This window comes from Oncorhynchus mykiss, chromosome 19 (genome assembly GCF_013265735.2).
Source record: "Oncorhynchus mykiss isolate Arlee chromosome 19, USDA_OmykA_1.1, whole genome shotgun sequence".
NCBI lineage: Eukaryota > Metazoa > Chordata > Actinopteri > Salmoniformes > Salmonidae > Oncorhynchus > Oncorhynchus mykiss.
In genome coordinates this window covers 23209238-23236681 of record NC_048583.1, presented here as the reverse complement: position 1 = coordinate 23236681, position 27444 = coordinate 23209238, and the positions used below count along the sequence as shown (strand labels likewise).

The 27444-nt window shown below is 40.4% G+C and overlaps 1 protein-coding gene across 6 annotated transcripts in view; it reads right to left on the bottom strand.

Moving 5' to 3' along the window:
* Nucleotides 1-15469: 15469 nt before the first annotated feature.
* Nucleotides 15470-27444, bottom strand: part of LOC110497481 (arfaptin-1) — a 46697-nt gene continuing 34722 nt past the window's right edge. For all 6 annotated transcript variants that reach the window (XM_021573609.2, XM_021573604.2, XM_021573608.2 and 3 more), the window contains 3 exons: nucleotides 20059-20216; nucleotides 19548-19722; nucleotides 15470-17689 (listed from right to left, as the gene is read on the bottom strand). In XM_021573609.2, coding sequence (XP_021429284.2) covers nucleotides 17534-17689; nucleotides 19548-19722; nucleotides 20059-20216 — 489 coding nt within the window. In that variant the 3' untranslated portion in view covers nucleotides 15470-17533. The remainder of the gene's footprint in view (nucleotides 17690-19547; nucleotides 19723-20058; nucleotides 20217-27444) is intronic.

The window sequence follows — 27444 nt, the reverse complement described above, 5'->3', positions numbered from 1 at the left end:
CCAAACTAACGGAGGCATTTGGATATAAAAAATATATTTTTGGAACAAAAGGAAAATTTGCTGTCTAACTGGGAGTCTCGTAAAAACTTTTGTTTTTACCTTAAGTAACCTTATTTCTTATGTAACCATACCAAACGTAACATATCATACTACTTTGCATTTACTATCTTACATCTAGTCTATGAGACAAGGCTGGCTGGTTAGGCATATTCTAAATGTTCAAGGATACAAACAAACAACCAAAGCTGTGTATGGCACAGGTATTTATACTGGGTGTAAGGGTGTAACAGAACTCAAGAGTTTATTAGAAATCTCCTGGCTGTTAATGAGCTTTCAGCAGATTATCACAGTTTGTTGTTGGTGTAGTAGCAATTATGAACACTGGAATAATGGACACAGATGATACGGCCACGGTGGACTTCGCAATGGGTGATCAGACTAAAGTAGTTATACTAATCAAATACATTCTTTGTGAATAATATAGTTCACCTCACAATATTCAGACAAAACATTTATCCAGACTAAACATTATGTGGTAATCGATTAAGCTACACAATTTTATGTGCATGTACTTTATGGTTTGGAAAGCAGTCATAACAAATGACAATCAAAAACATGAAGATAAAGTTATTTTCAAATCTCTGGGATCACCAAAATGATCATCATTCTTCCTCCAAACTGTCCCCATGTCTCCCTGCTCTGACTCAACAGTGGCCTACAGAATAATTTTTTTTTTTTAAACGTTGCTATACATACACTGCTATTCATTTTCTCTGCATCATAATCTTGTTCACGGTGCGAGAGATTATGGCTGAAGGTGACTAATTACACTTAAATCATATCTCTATTCAATTTTCTCTGTGTGCTCCAATTATTTCTTCCTCCTCCAGTTGTTTTGTAATTGAGTAAAGGAAATTGGGGATACGGAAGACACGGATGGCCGCCTCCATATTTGTCACACCGTGGGATTAGGCAAATTAGTTGTGGTGTGATGGTGTCATTCAGAAGTCAGACAGACAGACAGACAGATTAATCAATAAAAAGGAAACCTACACACTCTTACAGAGGTGAACATTAGTAAGATATACTGTAAGTAAGAGAAGTCCATTGGTCATTCGATGTCGATGCCTTCAGAATTCATGACTGATAGCCCTCCTTTTGTCTGTACAACATCCAGTCTTACAGTTTTTGTCAGTATAGGAGCACCATGGCAAAAAGAAAGACTCGCCAATAGGTTCTACCCCCCCTCTCCCCCCACTGTGCCCTGTAATTACATCTGTAACCCTGTACATGTGACTACTATCTCTAATCTAATATCAATCAATCTGACAAAATGGAGCTCAGAAGGTGAAGCAGATGGTCAAAGGACTATAGCAAAATATTTTAGGACATGATTATGTCTTACAGAAATAAACCTGCCCAAACCATCTTCTATCCTTTCAATATCTTTCTTTTGACACACACACACACACACACACACACACACACACACACACACACACACACACACACACACACACACACACACACACACACACACACACACACACACACACACACGTACATGGTATCACTACAATAACAAACCCTCCAAAACAATTATATGATGTAACACAAAAACACTCTAATGCCAGATCCAGACCATTGGACTTCAGTGGAAGACTGCCAGTGAGTGTGTGGGAGCTAATCACTACCCCATCTTTTCTGTCTGGGTTTCTCCATTGATCCTCTGAGTCATTAGAGAAGGTAAATCTGGGGAAACAAAGTGTGTGTTTGAGATTGACTACACTGCAGTCCGACTGCCTATGCAGTGCTCAGAATCACGTGATCTACAAATCACAAGGAACTACTCATTATGTGATCAAGATCACCTTACTCAAACTGATCTCTTCAAACAAACTAAAAGGGAGGCCTACAGGTGGTCATCTATTCCCAGGAGTGGCTGGACAGATGATTAAACCAATAAGGCACAGTAAGTGGGTTTCTGGGTTAGGTAGTCCACGTTGTAAAACCAAACCACTGTCTATTTGAGGCATTGTCTTAGACTACAATTCAGATGAAAAAGGGAGTTATGTGGGTATCGAGGAAGCTGATTGCGTATGAAATTCTTCGTACTACAAAGTAGAAGTCTTTCTCTGTTGTCAGATGTGTAACTTTAGGCAGCATCTTGTTACCTGTCTTGTCCAAAATCTTCAGCATACACTTTGAACACATTGCTATACTGTACTTTATGTACTATAGTCATTATCAAAAATGTTGATATGAAAATATAGCAATAAAGGCTGGTCTGGGGCTCGACAGTAATATCAAGTAATCTGTGTATTGGCTTCGAGACCGAGTGAAGACTGAAAACAACGTTATCCAAGTCTGAAACAATAAAAAAAGAAGTCTCAAGACCGTATTTGTGACTGAGACCAGTCTTGAGTACTACAACACTACTATAGTGCATACAATACAACAACTTGTGAGGTACATGAAAGCATCTCTCTGATTTCACAATCATTAACAGTGTCATTTTTGAATCTACTTCATGAAAGTGTCATTAGTGTCTTCTCATCATGTTAAGTCTATCAAAACATATATAAAACCAAGAAAATTTATTAACTATGGAGCTCAAAGACATACTGTATCTTGCAAATGATGCTGAGGCAGACAGAATCTGAGTTCTCTTTAATGCAACTTTCATGTACTTTCTTATAGAGTGTACAATCTGACGGAATAAGGAAATTATTAATGAAATGGGATATTTTATTGAGGGTCCCTAGAACATACTGTAATTGCACACGAGGAAATATTGATTGCATAACTCATTAAGAGTAGGGGTGTTAACCCCGGTGTCCTGGCTAAATTCCCAAACTGGTCCTCAAACCATCATGGTCACCTAAGAATCCCCAGTTTACAATTGGCTCATTCATCCCCCTCCTCTCCCCTGAAACTATTCCCCAGGTCGTTGCTGTAAATGAGAACGTGTTCTCAGTCAGCTTACCTGGTAAAATAACGGATACATTTTTAAAAATGTTTTATTCACAAATCATACACATGAACAGCCTACATTGATCTACATAAATGCTGTCATGGAAATGTTGATTCCAGATCAAATTTTTTTTAAAGTACCGGCAAATCTCAAGGAAATAGGATTCCAGATCTCATTAAAAGAAAGTACCAGCAAATCTCAGTGCGAATAGTTGAATCACATATCTCTCTATGGAACATGCAGTACTGTACCAATGTCCTCTAGCGCATAGCCCCGATAGCTGCACCAACACCTGCAATCTCATTTTTATTCCAGGCTTCGTGCTATATAGACTTCCAACACGGCAGTATCTAACAAATCCCAGAGCTTAGGATCCATCCCTTAATCACAGCCTGGGAGTCTGAGACAAAGTGTTTCAGAATGGAGAGATTCAATTCTGGAAGATTTGCTCTGTCATTTTGCATTCAAAAGGTCTAATGTACAGCAAAAAGCTAAAATAGAAGCTATAACTTATAAGCAGCATCCCAAATGGCATCCTATTCCCTACTTTTGATCAGGGCCCAAAGGGGCTATAGGGAATTATATAGGGAACTATATAGAGAATAAGGTGCCATTTGGGACACACAGTGCCTTCAGAAAGTATTCACACCCCTTGAATTGTTCCATGTTTTGTACAGCTTGAATTAAATGTAGATTTTTTTTGTCACTGGCCTACACTCAATACCCCATAATGTCAAAGTGGCATTATGAATTTCGATTTATTTTAACAAACTAATTCAAAATGAAAAGCTGAAATGTCTTGAGTCAATAAGTATTCAACCCCTTTCTTATGGCAAGCCTAAATAATTTCAGCCGTAAAGTTGCATGGACCTACTCTGTGTGCAATAATAGTGATTAACATGATTTATTAATAACTACCTCATTTCTGTACCCCACACATACAATTATCTGTAAGGTCCCTCAGTCGAGCAGTGAATTTCAAACATAGATTCAACCCCAAAGACCAGCGAGGTTTTCCAATGCCTCGCAAAGAAGGGGACTAATTGGAAGAGGTGTAAAAAAAAGCAGACAAGGAATTTTCCTTTGAGCATGGCAAAGTTCTTAATTACACTTTGGATGGTGTATCAATGGTCACTTTGGATGGTCAGTTTAATGGCTATGATAGGAGAAAACTGAGGATGGATCATCAACATTATAGTTACTCTACAATACTAACCTGACAGAGTGAAAAGAAGAAAGCCTGTACAGAATAAAAAATATTCCAAAACATGCATCCTGTTCGCAACAAGGCACTAAAGTAATACTGTAACAAAATGTTGCAAAGCAAATCACTTTTTGTCCTGACTACAAAGTGTTATGTTTGGGGCAAGTCTAGCACAACACATTACTGAGTACCACTCTCCATATTTGCAAGGATAATGGTGGCTGCATCATGTTATGGGTATGCTTGTAATTGTTAAGGACTGGTGAGTTTTTCAGGATAAAAAATAAATGGAATGGAGCTAAACATATTAAAAATCAGTCTACTTTCCACCAGACACTGGGAGATTAAATCCACTTTCTGCAGGACAATAATTTAGAAGGTAAAGCAAAATCTACATTGGAGTTGCTTACCAAGAAGACAGGGAATGTTCCTAAGTGGCCGAGTTACAGTTTTGACTTACATCTACTTGAAAATCTATGGCAAGACCTGAAAATGGTTGTCTAGCAATGATCAACAACCAATTTGACAGAGGTTGAAGAACTTTGAAAAGAATAACGGGCAAATGTTGCACAATCTAGGTGTGGAAAGCTCTTAGAGACTTACCAAGAAAGACTCACAGCTTCCTGTTTGTTCCTGTATGCTTCCTGTATGTGTCGGGGGGCTAGGGTCAGTTTGTTATATCTGGAGTACTTATCCTGTCCTATTCGGTGTCCTGTGTGAATTTAAGTGTGCTCTCTATAATTATCTCTTTCTCTCTTTCTTTCTCTCTCTCGGAGGACCTGAGCCCTAGGACCATGCCTCAGGACTACCTGACATGATGACTCCTTGCTGTCCCCCAGTCCACCTGGCCGTGCTGCTGCTCCAGTTTCAACTGTTATGCCTTACTATTATTGGACCATGCTGGTCATTTATGAACATTTGAACATCTTGGCCATGTTCTGTTATAATCTCCACCCGGCACAGCCAGAAGAGGACTGGCCACCCCACATAGCCTGGTTCCTCTTTAGGTTTCTTCCTAGGTTTTGGCCCTTCTAAGGAGTTGTTCCTAGACACCGTGCTTCTACACCTGCATTGCTTGCTGTTTGGGGTTTTAGGCTGGGTTTCTGTACAGCACTTTGAGATATCAGTTGATGTACGAAGGGCTATATAAATACATTTGATTTGATTTGATTTTAATCGCTGCCAAAGGTGCCTCTACAAAGTATTGACTCAGCGGTGTGAATACTTATGTAAACTGGATATTTCTGTATTTGATTTTCAATCAATTTGCAAAAATGTCAACAACAAAAAAAGTGTAAATGGGTGAGAAAAACAAATATTTAATACATTTTGAATTCAGGCTGTAACACAACAAAATGTGGAATAAGTCATAAGTCAAAATGTGAATACTTACTGAAGGCACTGTAGTCATAAGATCTAGCCTAATGTAACTAATACGGGAGCTCTCAAGTCCCACATAGAATTCTATAGTAGCTGTAGTATACTGTAGAATACTATACTATACACTGTACTACCCCTTGATCATCTGTAGTACTTAATATAGAATGTATTTAATTAGCATATACCCCTTCTCATTCTCCTAACCCATATAGCAATTTGTGCCAGCCATAAGTGAAAACCTACAGTACATGCCAAGTATAGACCCTAAAGGTTATAGAAAAGAGCAGAAGCTCTGAACTATCCGTTCAGACCTCATTTCTGCCTACCTTCTGAAGGAGAAAGGCTCCCCTTCTATGTCAAATATAATAAAACAAAAACACTATAGTAAATACTTCAGTAATGTCTGCAGAAACACTATAGTAAATACTACAGTATAATACAGCCTGCAAAAACACTACAGTATATACTACAGTTTTCTTTTACTACAGTATTTATACTAGCGTTAAATGTGAATACTACAGTATTCTACAGTATACTACAATAAATTAAGTACATTTTTATTTGTCACAAGAGCTGAATATATTCAGCAGAGAAAACAGTCTGGCTGGAGTCTTTAACAATTTGTAAGGCCTTCCTCCTAAACCGCCTGGTGTAGAGGTCCTGGATGGCAGGGAGCTCAGCCCCAGTGATGTACTGGCCTGTATACATTACCCTCGTAGTGCCTTGCGGTCAGATGCCAAGCAGTTGCCATACAAAGCGGTGATGCAACCAGTCAAGATGATCTCAATGGTGCAGCTGTATTTGGTGCAGCTGTATTGTGCTGTATTTTGCATGGGCCCTCAGGCCCATGCAAAATCTTTTCAGCTTCATGAGGGGGAGCTGGCATTGTTGTGCCCTCTTCACGACTGTGAATTGCAATTGATAAAATGCAATTGTGTTAGTTGTCCGTAGCTTATGCCTTCCCATACCAGAACCCCACCGCCACCATAGGGCACTCTTTTCACAACGTTGACATCAGTAAACACCTCACTGACACAACGCCATACAGTTGAAACTAGGATTCCTCAGTGAAAAGCACAATTCTACATCGTGCCAGTGGCCATCGAAAGGTGAGCATTTGCCTACTAAAGTTGGTTACGACGCCGAACTGCAATCAGGTCAAGACCCTAGTGAGGACGACGAGCACGCAGATGAGCTTCCCAGTGACGGTTTCTGACAGTTTGTGTAGAAATGTTTTGGTTGTGCAAACCCACAGTTTCATAGCTGTCCGGGTGGCTGGTCTCAGACGATCCCGCAGATGAAGAAGCCAGATGTAGAGGTCCTGGGCTGGCGTGGTTACACATGGTCTGCGGCTGTGAGGCCGGTTGGAAATACTGCTAAATTCTTTAAAAAGACCTTGGAGGCGGCTTATGGTATACAATTAACATTACATTCTCTGGCAACAGCTCTGGTGGACATTCCTGCAGTTAGCATGCCTGCACATTTTAGAGTGGCCTTTTATTGTCCCCGGCACAAGGTGCACCTGTGTAATAATCATGCTGTTTAATCAGCTTCTTGATATGCCACACCTGTCAGATGGATTGATTATCTTGGCAAAGGAGAAATGCTCACTAACAGGGATGTAAACACATTTTAGAGAAATACATGTTTTGTGTGTATGGATCATTTCTGAGATCTTTTATTTCAGCTTATGAAATATGGGATCAACACTTTACATGTTGCGTTTATATTTTTGTTCAGCATAGAATGAGAGCCCCGAGAGAGGTGGGGGCTAATCACTGCGTGTTGAAAGCCATTCTGAGAGCACAAATGAAAAACATCATATCACAAAGAAACTGGCTCTAAATCACCAAGCCTATCGAGAGTTAAGAAAAGTGGGGATATTCATTGGGAAAGATAAGTCAGATCCATTGACAGAATGAGAGAAGGGAACACACAGAACAGGGAAACACAGTGAATTGAGATAAGCATCAAAACAAAGGTTTGATTCCGTCCCCTTTGTTCCATTGTTAACAGGTGGTGACTGTCTAGCCCGGCTATGATGGAACACCGAGTTCTACTAACTGAGCCTCTAGTATTGGTATCTAGAATTTTAGCTCGAATAACCCCTTTTTATGGCACCGTATAACCAGATTTGATTTGTAAATATACGTTAATGCTCATCTAGGGACAAGCACTGGAAATTAGTGTGGGTGAAAATGTGTGACTGTTGTGTATTCAATGTGTCAATGGTGTCATTGTATCTGTCTTTATTCAAAATAACATTTTAATTAAATGACTTTCAAAATGGCTTCTTCAGTTTGATCAAAATATTCAACTCTGACACAGAAAGCGGTGATTGGCCTAGGCGCTAGACAGATGAGGAAGGGACGCTGTTGAGGTTACCATAGAGATAACAGGAGGGGGAAGCAGAGAGGAACTGAAAACACCTGATGTTTACTTGAGAGGGGAAAAATAAGGTGCCCAGGGCAATAGCTCAGACCAAGACAAATACCCCAGGCCCTTGTACCGATGTGTGTGGTTTAAATTACAAGAGTGCTTAATGATACTACGCACCCTCTTAATAAAAAAGGTATTTTGTATTTCCAAGGCCAATCCTAAACAGTTAAAAAATATTAACGTTAATCTTACTCACAGAGTAAATATGTAATATGAATCCTGAAGATTTACTTTATTGAAACCTGAAACCTGATAAGGTTTGTGTTTGAAGTATATCGTCATTGCGAGTTATACAGACTTTTTACAAGTCTCATTATTCTCCTTCCGATGCATATTGTGGCTTGTAATCCGTCAGTGTTGTAGATAAAGACATTGCATTTTCCACTCCTGAACTTTACAGCGCTCTGACCTTGTCCATGTCCATGACAGTGCAGCACGCAAAGTGAAGAGGATAAAATGTTTCAGCGACTTTCAGAATCACATCAGAATCAGAATCACATTCCAATTCAAATCCGAGGAAGTTGGGGTTTTTTGTGCTTATTGCATGGCTAAACGGAACCTTTTACAACAATCTAAGCTGTAACACTTTCATAGACATGATTTAAGAAAACAGAATTGTAGAACATAAAGTAGATCCCAACTTCCCACTCTTTTTTATTATCCTGCCCCTGCTCCCAAACAAATCAATCAAGCCTCTTCCAAGGCCCTTTCTGCTATAAGATGTAGTTTTTCCCCGCTGGTCCCGATATCCACGGTAACGGGGGTGATACCAACCCACCCCCTTGACCAGACCCGGGGAGGAGAGCACCTTTTTTTTTCTTGGGCATTGTTCCCTTCACTTGAATGGATTGCCTCTAATTCATCTCAGCATGAGAAATGGCATACAAAAGCCAAGGAAGAGCAAGGGTCTTGGGATTAGACCAACGCAGGCAGAGCGCAAAGCTACCACAAGTAGCCTCATAGGTTGAGGGGTCACAGAGCTACTAGTTGACTTGCAAACATCCACAATAACATTGGAATTGCTTTTGAAGAAGTTGTCATTTTCACTCTTGTTTTAAGACGAATGGGTAAACTTCAACATTCAACATAGTTGCCAAATGCAAACATACTGTACGTATGTATGTATACAGCAATTAATGTGTTTTCAAGGAGATTGGGCAGGTGTTTTAGTGAAAATAAATAGAGTTGTTTTTGTATGGTAATACTATTTTCACACAAAACAATACCGTAAATCTTAGATGGGCTCATGTACTTTAGTAGACTTTACACAGTTTACAATAAATTCAAAGCAAGCCAACAAAATCCATTGATGGCATTTGGCAAACTTACATTATCAATTGGTGGCAAGGCAGAGTCAATTAGAACATTGAATAATCACTGTTAATTGTATTCAATTAAGGACATGTGAATTAATTATGTCATGTTAAAGCCAAATACAAGCATATTGATTATTTTAACGGGTAGATATTTGGAAAAAAAATAACCACTTGTATTATTTTCTGACAACAAATAAATGAATATATAATATGGTATGCTCACACATGACATGAAATGTGCATTGTTAGCTAAGATACTAAACTACAATATCTATATCCTGTGACATGTCCTATCCATAGAATTAGGAATCAGTGTTGGATGGAATGGCCTATGCTGTACCATTCACATAGTAGGCTACAACATGTTGTAAAATAACCCTAAGAACGAAGGAACGAATTTAGGCTGGCAAGTACATGAAGGCTAAAACAACCTTATGCACACACACATCTATACAAAGAGCGAATAAACTTTGCATAAACTTTGTTTAGAAGCACTGACTTGCATGAATTATGTCATTTCACACATCTTCACAGTTGCAGTGAGTTACCTACTTAATTGCAGACTAAATAAGCAAATAATGGACTGATGAATCACTTACCCGAGAGAGATAGGAGGGTAAAATGCATACTAGGCCATCTGCACGGATAACGTTTCAGGTAGTTAGGCGTACTTTTCAGAGACAGAAAAGATGTGTATTGTTATTATTTGGTTGTTAGAGCAGCGACGGATTCCTCTGTTCGCTATGTCTGCGTCGAGGGAAGATAATCTATTGATGAGCGGCAGAGGCGACAGCAGTAGCAGCCGCCGGGCAGCAAGCGACAGCATGCACAATCTCAAACGTGATTGGCTCAGGTGAACACGGTGTGTCCTCCCGTATCTTGCTCCGTGAGGCGCGCGACACACACGGCCGGTGAGAAATGTTATTACAATTTGGTGCAACGCGTCTTGTTGCGGTTATTGATGTTTTATTACGATGTAATAAGCATATGTTGAACGGCAACATTTTGACACCGTATTTGTTAGCGATGCACTTTCGTTTTCCAAACGACGTATATGTAGTTTGCAAACAGGAATTTGCAATTGTATTAGTCAGCTTTTCTTGAAGAAAATCACCACATGTAGGGCAAACATATTATAGGCTAGCTACTAATGTCTTTGAAGGTGACTATTTTGGTGGAGGCCACGAAGATGAAGGGAGTGCCTGCCTGGAGATGGAGAGGAAGAGTGGACCTGAAGAGAAAGAGGATGGTGAGTAAGATAGTAGAGACAGATGCTTGGGAGCATTTAAGGTCAGGAGTAGAACATTTCTATAACTATTAGTCTTTCAATTCTGACCCTGAACCCTTGGAATGGGGAATATTTAAGATGAATAAAATTGTTATTCAGTTTAGAGGGATTAACACAATGCTTAGCATATTTCTATGTTTTCTCTTTCTATAGTACACATGATTTCCAGTGTTCTGGTTGTGCAAGGTATGGGTTGATGGACTTGATGCTGTATGTTATGAATTAAACTCATTCTGCATCTGTTGATAGTGATTGATGCCAGACTGGTGTTTGAAGGACCAAGGACACTGATTTTTGTTGTATTCTGTGAAACACTGTGTGATTCTGTGAAACACTGTGTGATTCTGTAGCAGCTGACGAAGTTGTTTTGACTTCCTACAAGCCTCCCAGGCTGTTGTTTATAGGACATTTGGTGCTATGTAATTAGGATATAAGGGCCTTCTCTGCTAAGGCTAAATTAGACATTTTCTCTGCTTCTGCGCTGGGGATGTCACCTCTGTTGCAACCTGTAATTAAACCGAGATGATTTTGATTGATTTGACTGCTCTGCTTTTTGTTCACCTGGACATTTCCATTAGACCCCTCACCTTTGACCCGAAGATTAACCTTTTCTCCCCTACTGTATGTCCGTTTTTTTTCTTCCCAATGACTATGGGCTGTCACTGGACCTCTGTTTGGTCCCTAAGGGTAAGCCACCTTGAAGGCTGGACCCCCAATTTTAAGTTCCCAGGAAAAAGGTAGGCTACACCATACATCCAATTATTTATACAGTGCCTTGCGAAAGTATTCGGCCCCCTTGAACTTTGCGACCTTTTGCCACATTTCAGGCTTCAAACATAAAGATATAAAACTGTATTTTTTTGTGAAGAATCAACAACAAGTGGGACACAATCATGAAGTAGAACGACATTTATTGGATATTTCAAACTTTTTTAACAAATCAAAATCTGAAAAATTGGGCGTGCAAAATTATTCAGCCCCTTTACTTTCAGTGCAGCAAACTCTCTCCAGAAGTTCAGTGAGGATCTCTGAATGATCCAATGTTGACCTAAATGACTAATGATGATAAATACAATCCACCTGTGTGTAATCAAGTCTCCGTATAAATGCACCTGCACTGTGATAGTCTCAGAGGTCCGTTAAAAGCGCAGAGAGCATCATGAAGAACAAGGAACACACCAGGCAGGTCCGAGATACTGTTGTGAAGAAGTTTAAAGCCGGATTTGGATACAAAAAGATTTCCCAAGCTTTAAACATCCCAAGGAGCACTGTGCAAGCGATAATATTGAAATGGAAGGAGTATCAGACCACTGCCAATCTACCAAGACCTGGCCGTCCCTCTAAACTTTCAGCTCAGACAAGGAGAAGACTGATCAGAGATGCAGCCAAGAGGCCCATGATCACTTTGGATGAACTGCAGAGATCTACAGCTGAGGTGGGAGACTCTGTCCATAGGACAACAATCAGTTGTATATTGCACAAATCTGGCCTTTATGGAAGAGTGGCAAGAAGAAAGCCATTTCTTAAAGATATCCATAAAAAGTGTTGTTTAAAGTTTGCCACAAGCCACCTGGGAGACACACCAAACATGTGGAAGAAGGTGCTCTGGTCAGATGAAACCAAAATTGAACTTTTTGGCAACAATGCAAAATGTTATGTTTGGCGTAAAAGCAACACAGCTGAACACACCATCCCCACTGTCAAACATGGTGGTGGCAGCATCATGGTTTGGGCCTGCTTTTCTTCAGCAGGGACAGGGAAGATGGTTAAAATTGATGGGAAGATGGATGGAGCCAAATACAGGACCATTCTGGAAGAAAACCTGATGGAGTCTGCAAAAGACCTGAGACTGGGACGGAGATTTGTCTTCCAACAAGACAATGATCCAAAACATAAAGCAAAATCTACAATGGAATGGTTCAAAAATAAACATATCCAGGTGTTAGAATGGCCAAGTCAAAGTCCAGACCTGAATCCAATCGAGAATCTGTGGAAAGAACTGAAAACTGCTGTTCACAAATGCTCTCCATCCAACCTCAATGAGCTTGAGCTGTTTTGCAAGGAGGAATGAGAAAAAATGTCAGTCTCTCGACGTGCAAAACTGATAGAGACATACCCCAAGCGACTTACAGCTGTAATCGCAGCAAAAGGTGGCGCTACAAAGTATTTAACTTAAGGGGGCTGAATAATTTTGCACGCCCAATTTTTCAGTTTTTGAATTGTTAAAAAAGTTTGAAATGTCCAATAAATGTCGATCCACTTCATGATTGTGTCCCACTTGTTGTTGATTCTTCACAAAAAAATACAATTTTATATCTTTATGTTTGAAGCCTGAAATGTGGCAAAAGGTCGCAAAGTTCAAGGGGGCCGAATACTTTCGCAAGGCACTGTATATACAGTGGGGCAAAAAAGTATTTAGTCAGCCACCAATTGTGCAAGTTCTCCCACTTAAAAAGATGAGAGGCCTGTAATTTTCATCATAGGTACACTTCAACTATGACAGACAAAATGAGAAAAAAAATCCAGAATATCACATTGTAGGATTTTGAATGAATTTATTTGAAAATTATGGTGGAAAATAAGAATTTGGTCAATAACAAAAGTTTATCTCAAAACTCAATACTGTTATATACCCTTTATATACCCTTTGTTGGCAATGACAGAGGTCAAACGTTTTCTGTAAGTCTTCACAAGGTTTTCACAGACTGTTGCTGGTATTTTGGCCCATTCCCCCATGCAGATCTCCTCTAGAGCAGTGATGTTTTTGGGCTGTTGCTGGGCAACACGGACATTCAACTCCCTCCAAATATTTTCTATGGGGTTGAGATCTGGAGACTGGCTAGGCCACTCCAGGACCTTGAAATGCTTCTTACGAAGCCACTCCTTCGTTGCACGGGCGGTGTGTTTGGGATCATTGTCATGCTGAAAGACCCAGCCACGTTTCATCTTCAATGCCCTTGCTGATGGAAGGAGGTTTTCACTCAAAATCTCACGATACATGGCCCCATTCATTCTTTCCTTTACACGGATCAGTCGTCCTGGTCCATTTGCAGAAAAACAGCCCCAAAGCATGATGTTTCCACCCCCATGCTTCACAGTAGATATGGTGTTCTTTGGATGCAACTCAGCATTCTTTGTCCTCCAAACACGACGAGTTGAGTTTTTACCAAAAAGTTATATTTTGGTTTCATCTGACCATATGACATTCTCCCAATCTTCTTCTGGATCATCCAAATGTTCTCTAGCAAACTTCAGACGGGCCTGGACATGTACTGGCTTAAGCAAGGGGACACGTCTGGCACTGCAGGATTTGAGTCCCTGGCGGTGTAGTGTGTTACTGATGGTAGGCTTTGTTACTTTTGTCCCAGCTCTCTGCACGTCATTCACTAGGCCCCCCTGTGTGGTTCTGGGATTTTTGCTGTGAGATCTTGCGTGGAGCCCCAGATCGAGGGAGTTTATCAGTGGTCTTGTGTCTTCCATTTCCTAATAATTGCTCCCACAGTTGATTTCTTTAAACCAAGCTGCTTACCTATTGCAGATTCAGTCTTCCCAGCCTGGTGCAGGTCTACAATTTTGTTTCTGGTGTCCTTTGACAGCTCTTTGGTCTTGGCCATAGTGGAGTTTGGAGTGTGACTGTTTGAGTTTGTGGACAGGTGTATTTTATACTGATAACAAGTTCAAACAGGTGGCATACATACAGTTAACGAGTGGAGGACAGAGGAGCCTCTTAAAGAAGAAGTTACAGGTCTGTGAGAGCCAGAAATCTTGCTTGTTTGTAGATGACCAAATACTTATTTTCCACCATAATTTGCAAATAAATTCATTAAAAATCCTACAATATGATTTTCTGGATTTTTTTCTTTCTCATTTTGTCTGTCATAGTTGAAGTGTACCTATGGGGAAAATTACAGACCTCTCATCTTTTCAAGTGGGAGAACTTGCACAATTTGTGGCTGACTAAATACTTTTTTGCCCCACTATATATGTTTGCGGCACACTTATGACTTCATGCTGGCGTTTTACATGCCAAACAGTTATACAGAATGGATCATTCTATATTACAGTAACATATCCAGGCAAACAAAGAACATATGCCATACAAAGAGTCTATCCTTGTGAATAATAGATCCGGAGAGTGAGCACCTACACTGTTAATGTCTGATGACCACAAAAGGACTGTTAACTGATAGGCTTTGACTTTCTGAAATTGAACAATCAAAAAAAGGACAAACAATAGAATCTGAGGAATTAAATAGTTGAAAACTGACCAGGAGCGAGCAAAGTTGAATTGCTGACAAATTGCAGAGCGACAGCAATTTATTAAGCACAAATCAGTTCCACCAGCACTTGATTTTACTTTTGTAATGGCTCTGAGAAGACAGTCGTTAAACTTCACATCCATTCTGTTTTTTTAACGAATCAGTTAGATCCTGTGACGCTTAAGCCTTTTGGGTGTTGCAGGTAGGTGATTCTAAAATAAAACGCTTTCCACTTGGAAAAGCCTCAATTCAAAAGATGTTGCACTGGAATTGTTTAAAAAAAAAAAAAAAATATTCCACTCAGTTTTAAGATATGCTTTAGTTATATACAAGATGCTTCCATAATGAATTATCTCCTTTATCAATAGAAAACAAGCTACACCAATGTGCATTTTAGGTTTTCTTAAAAAGGTGGCACCAGAAAATACCTTTATTTATATACTGTAGCTAAGCCTTCTCAATACCAGCCACTGGTGGCAGCACCACATGAAGCTAAATCATCCAAATCTGTACACACAAATCATACAAAGGCACCGAATGCAAAGACGTGAAAATATAAAATGCCTGCACTCGATTATTGCAAACATACAAAAACACCAAAAGGAGCCATTTATGAAGAAAACATTTTATTATTTTCCCCCAAAAGACATTGCACAACATTCAGAAACCTGTTTTTGAACTCAACATCTGTTAATCAGCATGAGAAAAATGCCCCATGGCTTCATCCATATACCCTATAATATATCTAAGATAAAAGGAAATTACAAATATATATATTTATCTATGCTTACATCATGTCATTGAACAACAGATTGATGTACAATACACACACACTGTTGTACAGCAGGAACGGTACTGTAGGTAGAAGACTGGAACCCCAGTGGGCAAAAGGGGTTGCAATACCGTCATTATGATGTCTTTTGTGAACATTATGGTCAGGTTCTAAAGGGAAGGTTTTCAGATATAATTTTACCAGATAACCAAAAGATGGCGTCATGAAAAAGAGGTCTTCACCTGGCTATCTAACATTTCAACAACCAGAATATATCATTATGAAATCCCATGCCATATTTTGCCCGCAGGGACGAGACAGCTGGCTAGAATACCTGTGGTCCTTTCGAAGGAAATAACTATAGTATTCAGAAAATAATTATTCAAAAGGTTAGAAGCTCAAGAAAAGGATGCTGGTCTTTCCTATGTACAATAAGTTTTTCAAGTCCACTTTCATTTAGGGTTCATCCCATATACACAGTTCTTACACAAGTGTTTTTTTTGTCTCATAGTACATAAATGTGCGATATTATATACTTGAGAGGATAACGTTTTAAAAAGTGACTGCAATTGGAAAGTCAAGGGAATCACCCTATTTCACTGTCACATTGTGCTGTTTGCGCCATTAACTAGCATAGAGATTGTCGTTGTACAATGCCAAGACTGAACTTTTGTTGCTCTGATTCCAAAATGCAAACATTTACGTTCTCGTTTAGCATACAGGTTAGTTTTAAAGCAGATAAGTCTCACTCTTTAATTAGCAGCTAAATCGCTAGCTGTTTACTCGTATTTACCCCCCTTCTCAAATGCGGCAAAAAGGATTCGACTCACACGGCGAGGTAATAGTGAAATGGGACAATTGAGTGGTTTATGTTGGTTTGGAGTGTATGTAATGTAGGTATGTTTGGTCCATTCTTTGCCAGCTTCAGGACCACATAGCAGTAGATGGATAGTGTGAGAGGGCTGTGTTTAGCTGAAACACCAGACAGAGCGAGAGAGTTGTACAGACATAAAACAAGGCACATCAAGTTCACGTGGTAAGGCTGGTCCTTCAATTTCTCTGGAATTACAAAATGTTCAATTCAATAATTAATATTGTCCATCATATACCCATGATTAAAGTCAAATACAAACACAAATGGTTAACACTACTTGAACATCATTACTTCAACAATGACAAACAGTGAAAACCAACCATCTAATCTACGCTATCGAATTCCAAGGCTGCGGTAATCCATTTCCTACAGTCATACACTGGGTATAACAGGTGTCACACAAGCTTATGATACATCATGTAAATTTAATGATGCCTATCATTAGTGTTACTTCATCAATGGGTGGCCAGACTTTTACAACAAGTGGAGATAAATTATCCAACTGGATGCAGAGCCAAATAGAGGACGGACATTTTGTCCCCAAAATGTCTCTGCGGTATCGAGCTACAACATTAATAAGCTGGAGTAAAAAGGCCATTCACTTTTCAAAATGTATTTAACATTTCCGTGCTTCTCACTAGATTTGTCAAATCAACCCCAAAAAGTGAATTTCCCATGATTCTAAAAGAACTGCAACAGTTCAAAGTAAAAAAGGGAACGAGAGAAAGAGTGCCACTTCACGATTAGAACAACAGTCAATGGATTTCCTTGTACAGGAAGAACAAGAGAAAATAGTAGAAAACAGAACTTACAGTTTATCAAACAAGAGATTGACAAATATTTTTGTTTTTTAATTAATTCTTTGTCTTAGTGTTGCTTTGCCTAAAAACCTTTTACAATCCTGAAGAAAAGTGGGAGGAACAGAGGCAGACAAGGAGCGGAGAGCGTTTCCTGTTGCTTCACAGTAATTCTGGAGCCTCTCCAGACCAAACCACAGTGGATTTTTTGGGAGGGGTGGGTCGGTTGATTAGTGCTCCTCCAGCCAAGATGGCGTATCCCCGCCGGGCATTTTCAACTTGATGTGGAACTGCTTGAGCGTCTGATCCAGCTGCTGCTGGTTTCCTGCATAGTATGCCGCGATGGCATTGTGGAAGAGGATCAGCTGGTTGTGCAACACTTTCACCTGGGAAAGGGGTCGGAGAAAGAACAGAAAGAGGACATGAGCACTCACACCAGAGTAAACAAACACATACCTGAATTTAATGCCTGTTGAAGAACTGTGTAATGGACAAGTTTGTTTTTATACAGCAAATATCCCAGCAGACTTTTCAAGACTTTTTAGAGATTTGGCCAACCTGGTCTCAGAGCATTTTGTATTATTCTGTACGTAAATCAGAGACACTCCATTTAATATGACCTGTCACGTACGGTATGTATTAATTTGTGGCTGTCCATTACCCATTTCGTATGATATGTTACAAATTACAATTTTTGTTTTTACCTTAAGTAACCATACCAAACGTAATATATCTTACAATTTGAGTGTCCCGGATTTGGTTTTTACTATGTTAGGTCTAGTCAATGAGACCAGGCCGACTTGGCAGTAATGATGAATATTTTCCTGACGATGTATCTAGTTTTAATAGTGGGAATAATTCATATTTATTCAGAGAATCCCAGGAAATAATGCAAAAATTGAAGGTGCACATTTAAAACCAAGATATGGTCACTGTGCCAGGGTTCACCCTAAATAAAAAGGGCTCTGCACCACGTTGTCGGCTTGGCTACGCCACTATGTAAAGATTTCAGAGCAAATTAAACTGATATTTAGTAATGACAGTTACTTTATCTTTGATCGCCAATGACATTGTGAATCAGGCCGTTCATAAATTCAGAGCGCTACCATGTTCCTCAATTAATTCAGCACATTTCAGCAGTAGGCTCTCGACACAGTTCGCACTCAGGACGCTCCCTGAGTATAGCGTTATCGAATCATACAAACTTTGTAACAAAACTTTGTAACAGTCAAACAAAAGTAAAATGACCAAACTTGCTAAGCTTGCTAGATAACCTTCAACAAATGACAGAATATCTAATTTGGCAAAAGCAAGTTGATTCAACAGATCATCTCCCCTTTATTCATGAGCTGAAGAGTGGAAATTGTTGAAATATTAAAGTATTTTAACAAGGACCAACTCTGTTAAAAAAATATCCATATCTACTCTCATATTGTTTGTTGATCACACATTCTCAACCGAAGCTTTCATATAGTAAGCAAGCACGAGACAGTGCAGAGAAGCGGGGTAAATGTAATAGCGGTATTTTGACACACAGGCAAGAGACGTGCTTTGACAATACAATCTATGAATTACAGAATAAAGTTAGGAATTTTCATGCGAGACAGGTGTCAGGATTTTGGTTTCAGTGGGAATGAATAGGAAAATAGCCTAGGCTCTAGGTGAAAATATAATTTCCCCTCATGCCTCTCTGAATTGTTAGCAGACTTAATGTCTGTGACAGAGATGCCCATGTAGTAAATTGGGCATAGGCCTATAACATTTGTGACTGTCTGAAGAGTCACAATGACAGCTCAAAGCAGCACTCATTTTATAGGCTATACTGTGCTGTTTGTTAACTGCATTCGGGTTGCATGTGCGGTCCGGCAGTGTCAATTAGGCATGTGCTTTGAATTTATGATGACTTTGTGTGAAAAAAATACGCCAGGCTAAAGAAAGCTTCCATGCGACAACCTGCTTGGATAATGTGATATTTTATTTTCGGCTAATCTGCATGTAGTGTATTTTAAGGAAAAATATTGTAATTTCCAAGGTTTCAGGAATTGGTGGAAATGTGAAGAGTGTTCCCGAGACAGTCCCGGGATCCTGGTTACCCATGTTAATCCCTTGACAGCAAAGGTTCCAAGACAATTACATCCTAGTAAGGATGCAAAATTTGGTCAAATGTATTCTGTACTAGCCCTTGAAAAGACCAAGAATAGTCATGTCTCCTGAAATGGCAGCAAAAACTAGCTTCTGAAGTACCTTGTTCTCTTCCAGGAATTTGAGCTTGACGGAGACATCGTTGCGCATCTTCTCATACTTCTCGCGGTGGATCTGGAACTGTTGCTGGGAGTGTTCTATCTTGGGCAGCGTGGTGGCATCCCGCGGGCCCAGGTTCAATTCCTCCAGGTCTGTGCGGTACGCGTCAAACTCAACTCTACAGGGGGTGTCAAAAACCAGACAAAAGTCAACTGCATACTCTTTTTTTTCACTTGCCAACGGTCAACCTTTTTCCAGACAACGAGGAGTTGGTTATACAACAAACAGATCTGGGACCAAGCTAGGGGTAGTAACACGACCAACAGTCAAACAAAATCCTACAAAACATTGATGAACCCCCCCAAAACACTAACTTGGACATGGCAATTTCCTAAACTGAGTCAATTTCAGAAAATGACTAGGAATAACGTATGCTGTCAAAATGTTCAAAAAGAGGATGCACGTCAATCAACGAGTAACAGTAAACCAATTTAAACTGATATTCTCATATTACCTGGCAATTTCATACTGTTTGATGTTAATCATAGTGTCCTCAATTGTTTTGTCCACCAGTGTGTCCACACTGGCAATGAAGAAGTTGATTGCTCCCAATAGGGTCTCCCCATTTTTGGACAAAAGTTTTTGAGTGTCAGCATTGTAGCCAAACTCCTCCTGAAAGACAAGATTGCATCACACACTTTTTAGACAATTCAATAAGATAACTACCATAGAACAATTATATTATCTGAGCAAGCATAGTATCGTTGAATATGATCAAAATACTAATTCCCTAAAATATGATGCATTTCCTAAAGAGATTAATGGATATTGAGTGACCTCTCAATCAAGTAAAATTGTATTTGTCACATGCGCAGGTGTAGACAACAGGTGTAGACCATACCGTGAAATGCTTACTTACAAGCCCTTAACCAACATTGCAGTTAAGAAAACAAATTTAAAAAAGTAACAAATAAAATTAACATAATTAAAGAGAAGCTGTAAAATACACTGCTCAAAAAAATAAAGGGAACACTAAAATAACATATCCTAGATCTGAATGAATGAAATATTCTTATTAAATACTTTTTTCTTTACATAGTTGAATGTGCTGACAACAAAATCACAAAAATTATCAACGGAAATCTAATTTATCAACCCATGGAGGTCTGGATTTCGAGTTACACTCAAAATTAAAGTGGAAAACTACACTACAGGCTGATCCAACTTTGATGTAATGTCCTTAAAACAAGTCAAAATGAGGCTCAGTAGTGTGTGTGGCCTCCACGTGCCTGTATAACCTCCCTACAACGCCTGGGCATGCTCCTGATGTGGAGGATGGTCTCCTGAGGGATCTCCTCCCAGACCTGGACTAAAGCATCTGCCAACTCCTGGACAGTCTGTGGAGCAACGTGGCATTGGTGGATGGAGCGAGACATGATGTCCCAGATGTGCTCAATTGGATTCAGGTCTGGGGAACGGGCGGGCCAGTGCATAGCATCAATGCCTTCCTCTTGCAGGAACTGCTGACACACTCCAGCCACATGAGGTCTAGCATTGTCTTGCATTAGGAGGAACCCAGGGCCAACCGCACCAGCATATGGTCTGACAAGGGGTCTGAGGATCTCATCTCGGTACCTAATGGCAGTCAGGCAAGCACATGGAGGGCTGTGCGGCCCCCCCAAAGAAATGCCACCCCACACCATGACTGACCCACCGCCAAACCGGTCATGCTGGAGGATGTTTCAGGCAGCAGAACGTTCTCCACGACCTCTCCAGACTCCAGTGCTCAGTGTGAACCTGCTTTCATCTGTGAAGAGCACAGGGCGCCAGTGGCGAATTTGCCAATCTTGGTGTTCTCTGGCAAATGCCAAACGTCATGCACGGTGTTGGGCTGTAAGCACAACCCCCAGCTGTGGACGTCAGGCCATCATACCACCCTCATGGAGTCTGTTTCTGACCATTTGAGCAGACACATGCACATTTGTGGCCTGCTGGAGGTAATTTTGCAGGGCTCTGGCAGTGCTCCTCCTGCTACTCCTTGCACAAAGGCGGAGGTAGCGGTCCTGCTGCTGGGTTGTTGCCCTCCTACGGCCTCCTCCACGTCTCCTAATGTACTGGCCTGTCTCCTGGTAGCGCCTCCATGCTCTGGACACTACGCTGACAGACACAGCAAACCTTCTTGCCACAGCTCGCATTGATGTGCCATCCTGGATGAGCTGCACTACCTGAGCCACTTGTGTGGGTTGTAGACTCCGTCTCATGCTACCACTAGAGTGAAAGCACCGCCAGCATTCAAAAGTGACCCAAACATCAGCCAGGAAGCATAGGAACTGAGAAGTGGTCTGTGGTCACCACCTGCAGAACACTCCTTTATTGGGGGTGTCTTCCTAATTGCCTAGATTTTCCACCTGTTGTCTATTCCATTTGCACAACAGCATGTGAAATTTATTGTCAATCAGTGTTGCTTCCTAAGTGGACAGTTTGATTTCACAGAAGTGTGATTGACTTGGAGTTACATTGTGTTGTTTAAGTGTTCCCTTTATTTTTTTGAGCAGTGCAATAACGAGCCTATATACAGGGGGTATTGGTACAGAATCAATGTGTGGGGGCACCGGTTAGTCAAGGTAATATATACTTGTGGGTAGAGTAATTAAAGTGACTTAGGTATAGATAATAACAGAGTAGCAGCAGCGTAAGGGGGGAGGGGAGCAATGCAAATAGTCTGGGTAGCCATTTGATTAGATGTTCAGCAGTCTTATGGATTGGGGTTAGAAGCAGTTTTAAAGTATTTTGTCCTAGACTTGGCGCTCCGGTACCGCTTGCCATGCGGTAGCAGAGAGAACCGTCTATGACTAGGGTGGCTGGAGTCAGACAATTCTTAGGGCCTTCCTCTGACACCGCCTGGTATAGAGGTCCTGGGTGGCAGGAAGCTTGGCCCCAGTGATGTACTGGGCCGTACGCACTACCCTCTGTAGTACCTTGCGATCAGAGACCGGGCAGTTGCCATACCAGGCAGTGATGGAACCAGGATGCTCTTGATGGTGCAACTGTAGAACCTTTTGAGGATCTGAGGATCCTTGCCAAATCTTTTCAGTCCCTTGAGGGGGAATAGTTTTTGTTGTGCCCTCTTCACAACTGTCTTGATGTGCTTGGGCCATGTTAGTTTGTTGGTAATGTGTGTACTACCCCCTTCACAGGACAGCACGAACTGGCTCTAACCTGAATAGAAAGAGTGGGAAGCCCCGGTGCACAAAATAACATCTTATTTTTATTGTCCAGTCTGAGATATGGCTTTTACTTTGCAACTCTGCCTAGAAGGCCAGCATCCCGCAGTCTCCACTTCACTGTTGACATTGAGACTGGTGTTTTGCAGGCACTATTTAATGAAGCTGCCAGTTGAGGACTTGTGAGGCGTCCATTTGTCAAACTCTAGACACTAATGTACTTGTCCTCTTGCTCAGTTGTGCACCGGGGCCTCCTACTCTTTCTATTCTGGTTAGAGCCAGTTTGCGCTCTTCTGTGAAGGGAGCAGTACACAGCGTTGTACAAGATCTTCAGTTTCTTTGCAATTTCTCACATGAAATAGCCTTCATTTCTCAGAACAATAATAGACTGATGAGTTTCAGAAGAAAGGTCTTTGTTTCTGGCCATTTTGAGCCTGTAATAAAACCCATAAATGATGATGCTCCAGATACTCAACTAGTCTAAAGAAGGCCCGTTTTATTGCTTCTTTAAATCAGGACAACAGTTTTCCTCTGTGCTAACATAACTTCAAAAGGGTTTTCTAATGATCGATTAGCCTTTTAAAATGATAAACTTGGATTAGCTAAGACAACGTGCCATTGGAACACAGTAGTGATAGTTGCTGATAATGGGCCTCTGTACACCTATGTAGATATTCCATGAAAAATCTGCCGTCTCCAGCTACAATAGTAATTTACAACATTAAGAATGTCTACACTGTATTTATGATCAATTTGATTTTTTATTTTAAAAATGGACATGGACATTTCTAGGTGACCAAACTTTTGAACGGTAGTGTACATTTAATCATTATAAAATTCCCATCAAGGGTTTCCAATTGAGAGCTCATAGATCAAATAACAATTCAGACAGTAACATTTAACTTCCAACCATGAGTTGTGCTTTCTTAAATCTAGAAACATGTTTATTTAAACCTTTAATACAAATGGAAGTCTTAACTCTTAACAAACCAATGAACGTCTATGCCTAAACGTCACAGCAAATAAACAATTTGACAGACTTACTCATTATAAAACAGAAGGCTGTTAGAAAAAATCTAAGATGAAACATGGCAGTGCTACCATCTTAAAAACAGAACATTGAAACACACACACACACACAAACACACCTTTCATTAGGCAGCAGTTGGGGATGTGCATAAATCCCATTACAATAAAGAAAGAACATGAAGTTCAGGACCCACCCAGTTTACTGTTCACAATTGCCTTTAAATCTGACAAGGGTTTTAGGTTGCTATCATTAACGCATAAGCAAATACTTAAAAACATGTATTTCGATTAAATGCACCGAATTAAACGTGTGGAATTTACCATGAAATGCTTGATAACAAGCCATTTCCAAACCATGCAAAGTTAAAAAGTAAGAAAAATGTGCTAAAAAAAGAAGAAGAAGGTAATATTAACACAAAATAACAACAACAATACTATGTACAAGGAGTACCGGTACTGAGTCAATTTGCAGGGGTACGAGGTAGTTGAGGTCATTTGCAGGGGTACGAGGTAGTTGAGGTAATGTGTTCATGCAAGTAGGGATAAGAAAAGTGACTAGGCAATCTGGATCAGGGGTTGGAACCGGTTCAGGGAACATACAGTGGGGCAAAAAAGTATTTAGTCAGCCACCAATTGTGCAAGTTCTCCCACTTAAAAAGATGAGAGGCCTGTAATTTTCATCATAGGTACACTTCAACTATGACAGACAAAATGAGAAAAAAATTCCAGAAAATCACATTGTAGGATTTTTAATGAATTTCTTTGCAAATTATGGTGGAAAATAAGTATTTGGTCAATAACAAAAGTTTCTCAATACTTTGTTATATAGCCTTTGTCGGCAATGACAGAGGTCAAACGTTTTCTGTAAGTCTTCACAAGGTTTTCACACACTGTTGCTGGTATTTTGGCCCATTCCTCCATGCAGATCTCCTCTAGAGCAGTGATGTTTTGGGGCTGTTGCTGGGCAACACGGACTTTCAACTCCCTCCAAAGATTTTCATTGGGGTTGAGATCTGGAGACTGGCTAGGCCACTCCAGGACCTTGAAATGCTTCTTACGAAGCCACTCCTTCGTTGCCCGGGCGGTGTGGTTGGGATCATTGTCATGCTGAAAGACCCAGCCACATTTCATCTTCAATGCCCTTGCTGATGGGAGGTTTTCACTCAAAATCTCACGATACATGGCCCCATTCATTCTTTCCTTTACACGGACAGTCGTCATGGTCCCTTTGCAGAAAAACAGCCCCAAAGCATGATGTTTCCACCCCCATGCTTCACAGTAGATATGGTGTTCTTTGGATGCAACTCAGCATTCTTTGTCCTCCAAACACGACGAGTTGAGTTTTACCAAAAAGTTATATTTTGGTTTCATCTGACCATATGACATTCTCCCAATCTTCTTGTGGATCATCCAAATGCTCTCTAGCAAACTTCAGACGGGCCTGGACATGTACTGGCTTAAGCAGGGGAACACGCCTGGCACTGCAGGATTTGAGTCCCTGGCGGCGTAGTGTGTTACTGATGGTAGGCTTTGTTACTTTGGTCCCAGCTCTCTGCAGGTCATTCACTAGGTCCCCCCGTGTGGTTCTGGGATTTTTGTGATCATTTTGAACCCACGGGGTGAGATCTTGCGTGGAGCCCCAGATCGAGGGAGATTATCAGTGGTCTTGTATGTCTTCCATTTCCTAATAATTGCTCCCACAGTTGATTTCTTCAAACCAAGCTGCTTACCTATTGCAGATTCAGTCTTCCCAGCCTGGTGCAGGTCTACAATTTTGTTTCTGGTGTCCTTTGACAGCTCTTTGGTCTTGGCCATAGTGGAGTTTGGAGTGTGACTGTTTGAGTTTGTGGACAGGTGTCTTTTATACTGATAACAAGTTCAAACAGGTGGCATTAATACAGGTAACGAGCGGAGGACAGAGAAGCCTCTTAAAGAAGAAGTTACAGGTCTGTGAGAGCCAGAAATCTTGCTTGTTTGTAGGTGACCAAATACTTATTTTCCACCATTATTTGCAAATAACTTCATTAAAAATCCTACAATGGGATTTTCTGGATTTTATTTTCTCATTTTGTCTGTCATAGTTGAAGTGTACCTATGATGAAAATTACAGGCCTCTCTCATCTTTTTAAGTGGGAGAACTTGCAAATTGGTGGCTGACTAAATACTTTTTTTGCCCCACTAACTTAAAACCATAAAATAACTAAATGTTTGGGAGGAACAGAACCAGAACAAAAGTGATCTATACTGTTGCCGGGAACAGAAACGCTATTTTAAAAGCATGGAAACGGGTTAATAACCTTATTTTACATTCCGGGTATTTATCTCCAGTCCCACAAAACAAATGTAACAAAGCACCTATGAGTGACAGTGAGGGCTTTGCAAACTTATTATAGTGTCTGCCTGCCTGCCAGCTGAAATTCTTTGCCAGTGTGTGTAGGCTACCTCCCCTCCCTCCAAAGCATGCTGTCTACTGTAGTTACTAAAGTTAAAGGCGTGATTCAAAAATTAGGGTGGGGGATTTTACCAATATCACATTTTACATTGGATTTATTAACTATAAAAGTATTTTTTATTTTAATTCTGGTGCCACTCCACACACACTAGCTAGCTCTGGTCTAGCGCTTGAAAACTCTAGCCACATTATGGAACTGAGAGTCATGATCAAAGGCTAGCTCTGGATCAACGTTAGTTAAGCCAACTCTGAAGTTCAAAGACATTCAAACTTTCTTCAAAGACGCCGCTCCTTCGTAGATATAATTCTGTGGGTCTAATTCAGATCATGCATGTCATAACAACATGCCCATTGCTTCATGCCCAGCGCTCTCCTCGCCCTTCACTACACTTGTCTGTCCAATGCATTTACATATCTTGCCCCCTCCATAGCAAGCTGCTCTATCCACTGGTGAAGTAATTTCATGTAAAAAAACAATGATTTCAGAGGTTTAAAAAAGGAACGGAAAGAACCTATATAAACCATTACTTTTTGGGGGTTCGAACTGGTTCATATAGCACACATGTAGCACACGCTCTCTAGTCACCCACAAAACCAATTCTTTCTTTGGCCGCCTCTCCTTCCAGTTCTCTGCTGCCAATGACTGGAACGAACTACAAAAATCTCTGAAACTGGAAACACTTATCTCCCTCACTAGCTTTAAGCACCAACTGTCAGAGCAGCTCACAGATTACTGCACCTGTACATAGCCCACCTATAATTTAGCCCAAACAACTACCTCTTTCCCTACTGTATTTAATTTATTTATTTATTTTGCTCCTTTGCACCCCATTATTTTTATTTCTACTTTGCACATTCTCCCATTGCAAATCTACCATTGCAGTGTTTTACTTGTTATATTGTATTTACTTTGCCACCATGGCCTTTTTGCCTTTACCTCCCTTATCTCACCTCATTTGCTCACATCGTATATAGACTTGTTTATACTGTATTATTGACTGTATGTTTGTTTTACTCCATGTGTAACTCTGTGTCGTTGTATGTGTCGAACTGCTTTGCTTTATCTTGGCCAGGTCGCAATTGTAAATGAGAACTTGTTCTCAACTTGCCTACCTGGTTAAATAAAGGTGAAATAAAAAATAAATAAAATAAAAATAACTTCATTTTGCTGGTTGGAACAGTGGAACAAAAGAAA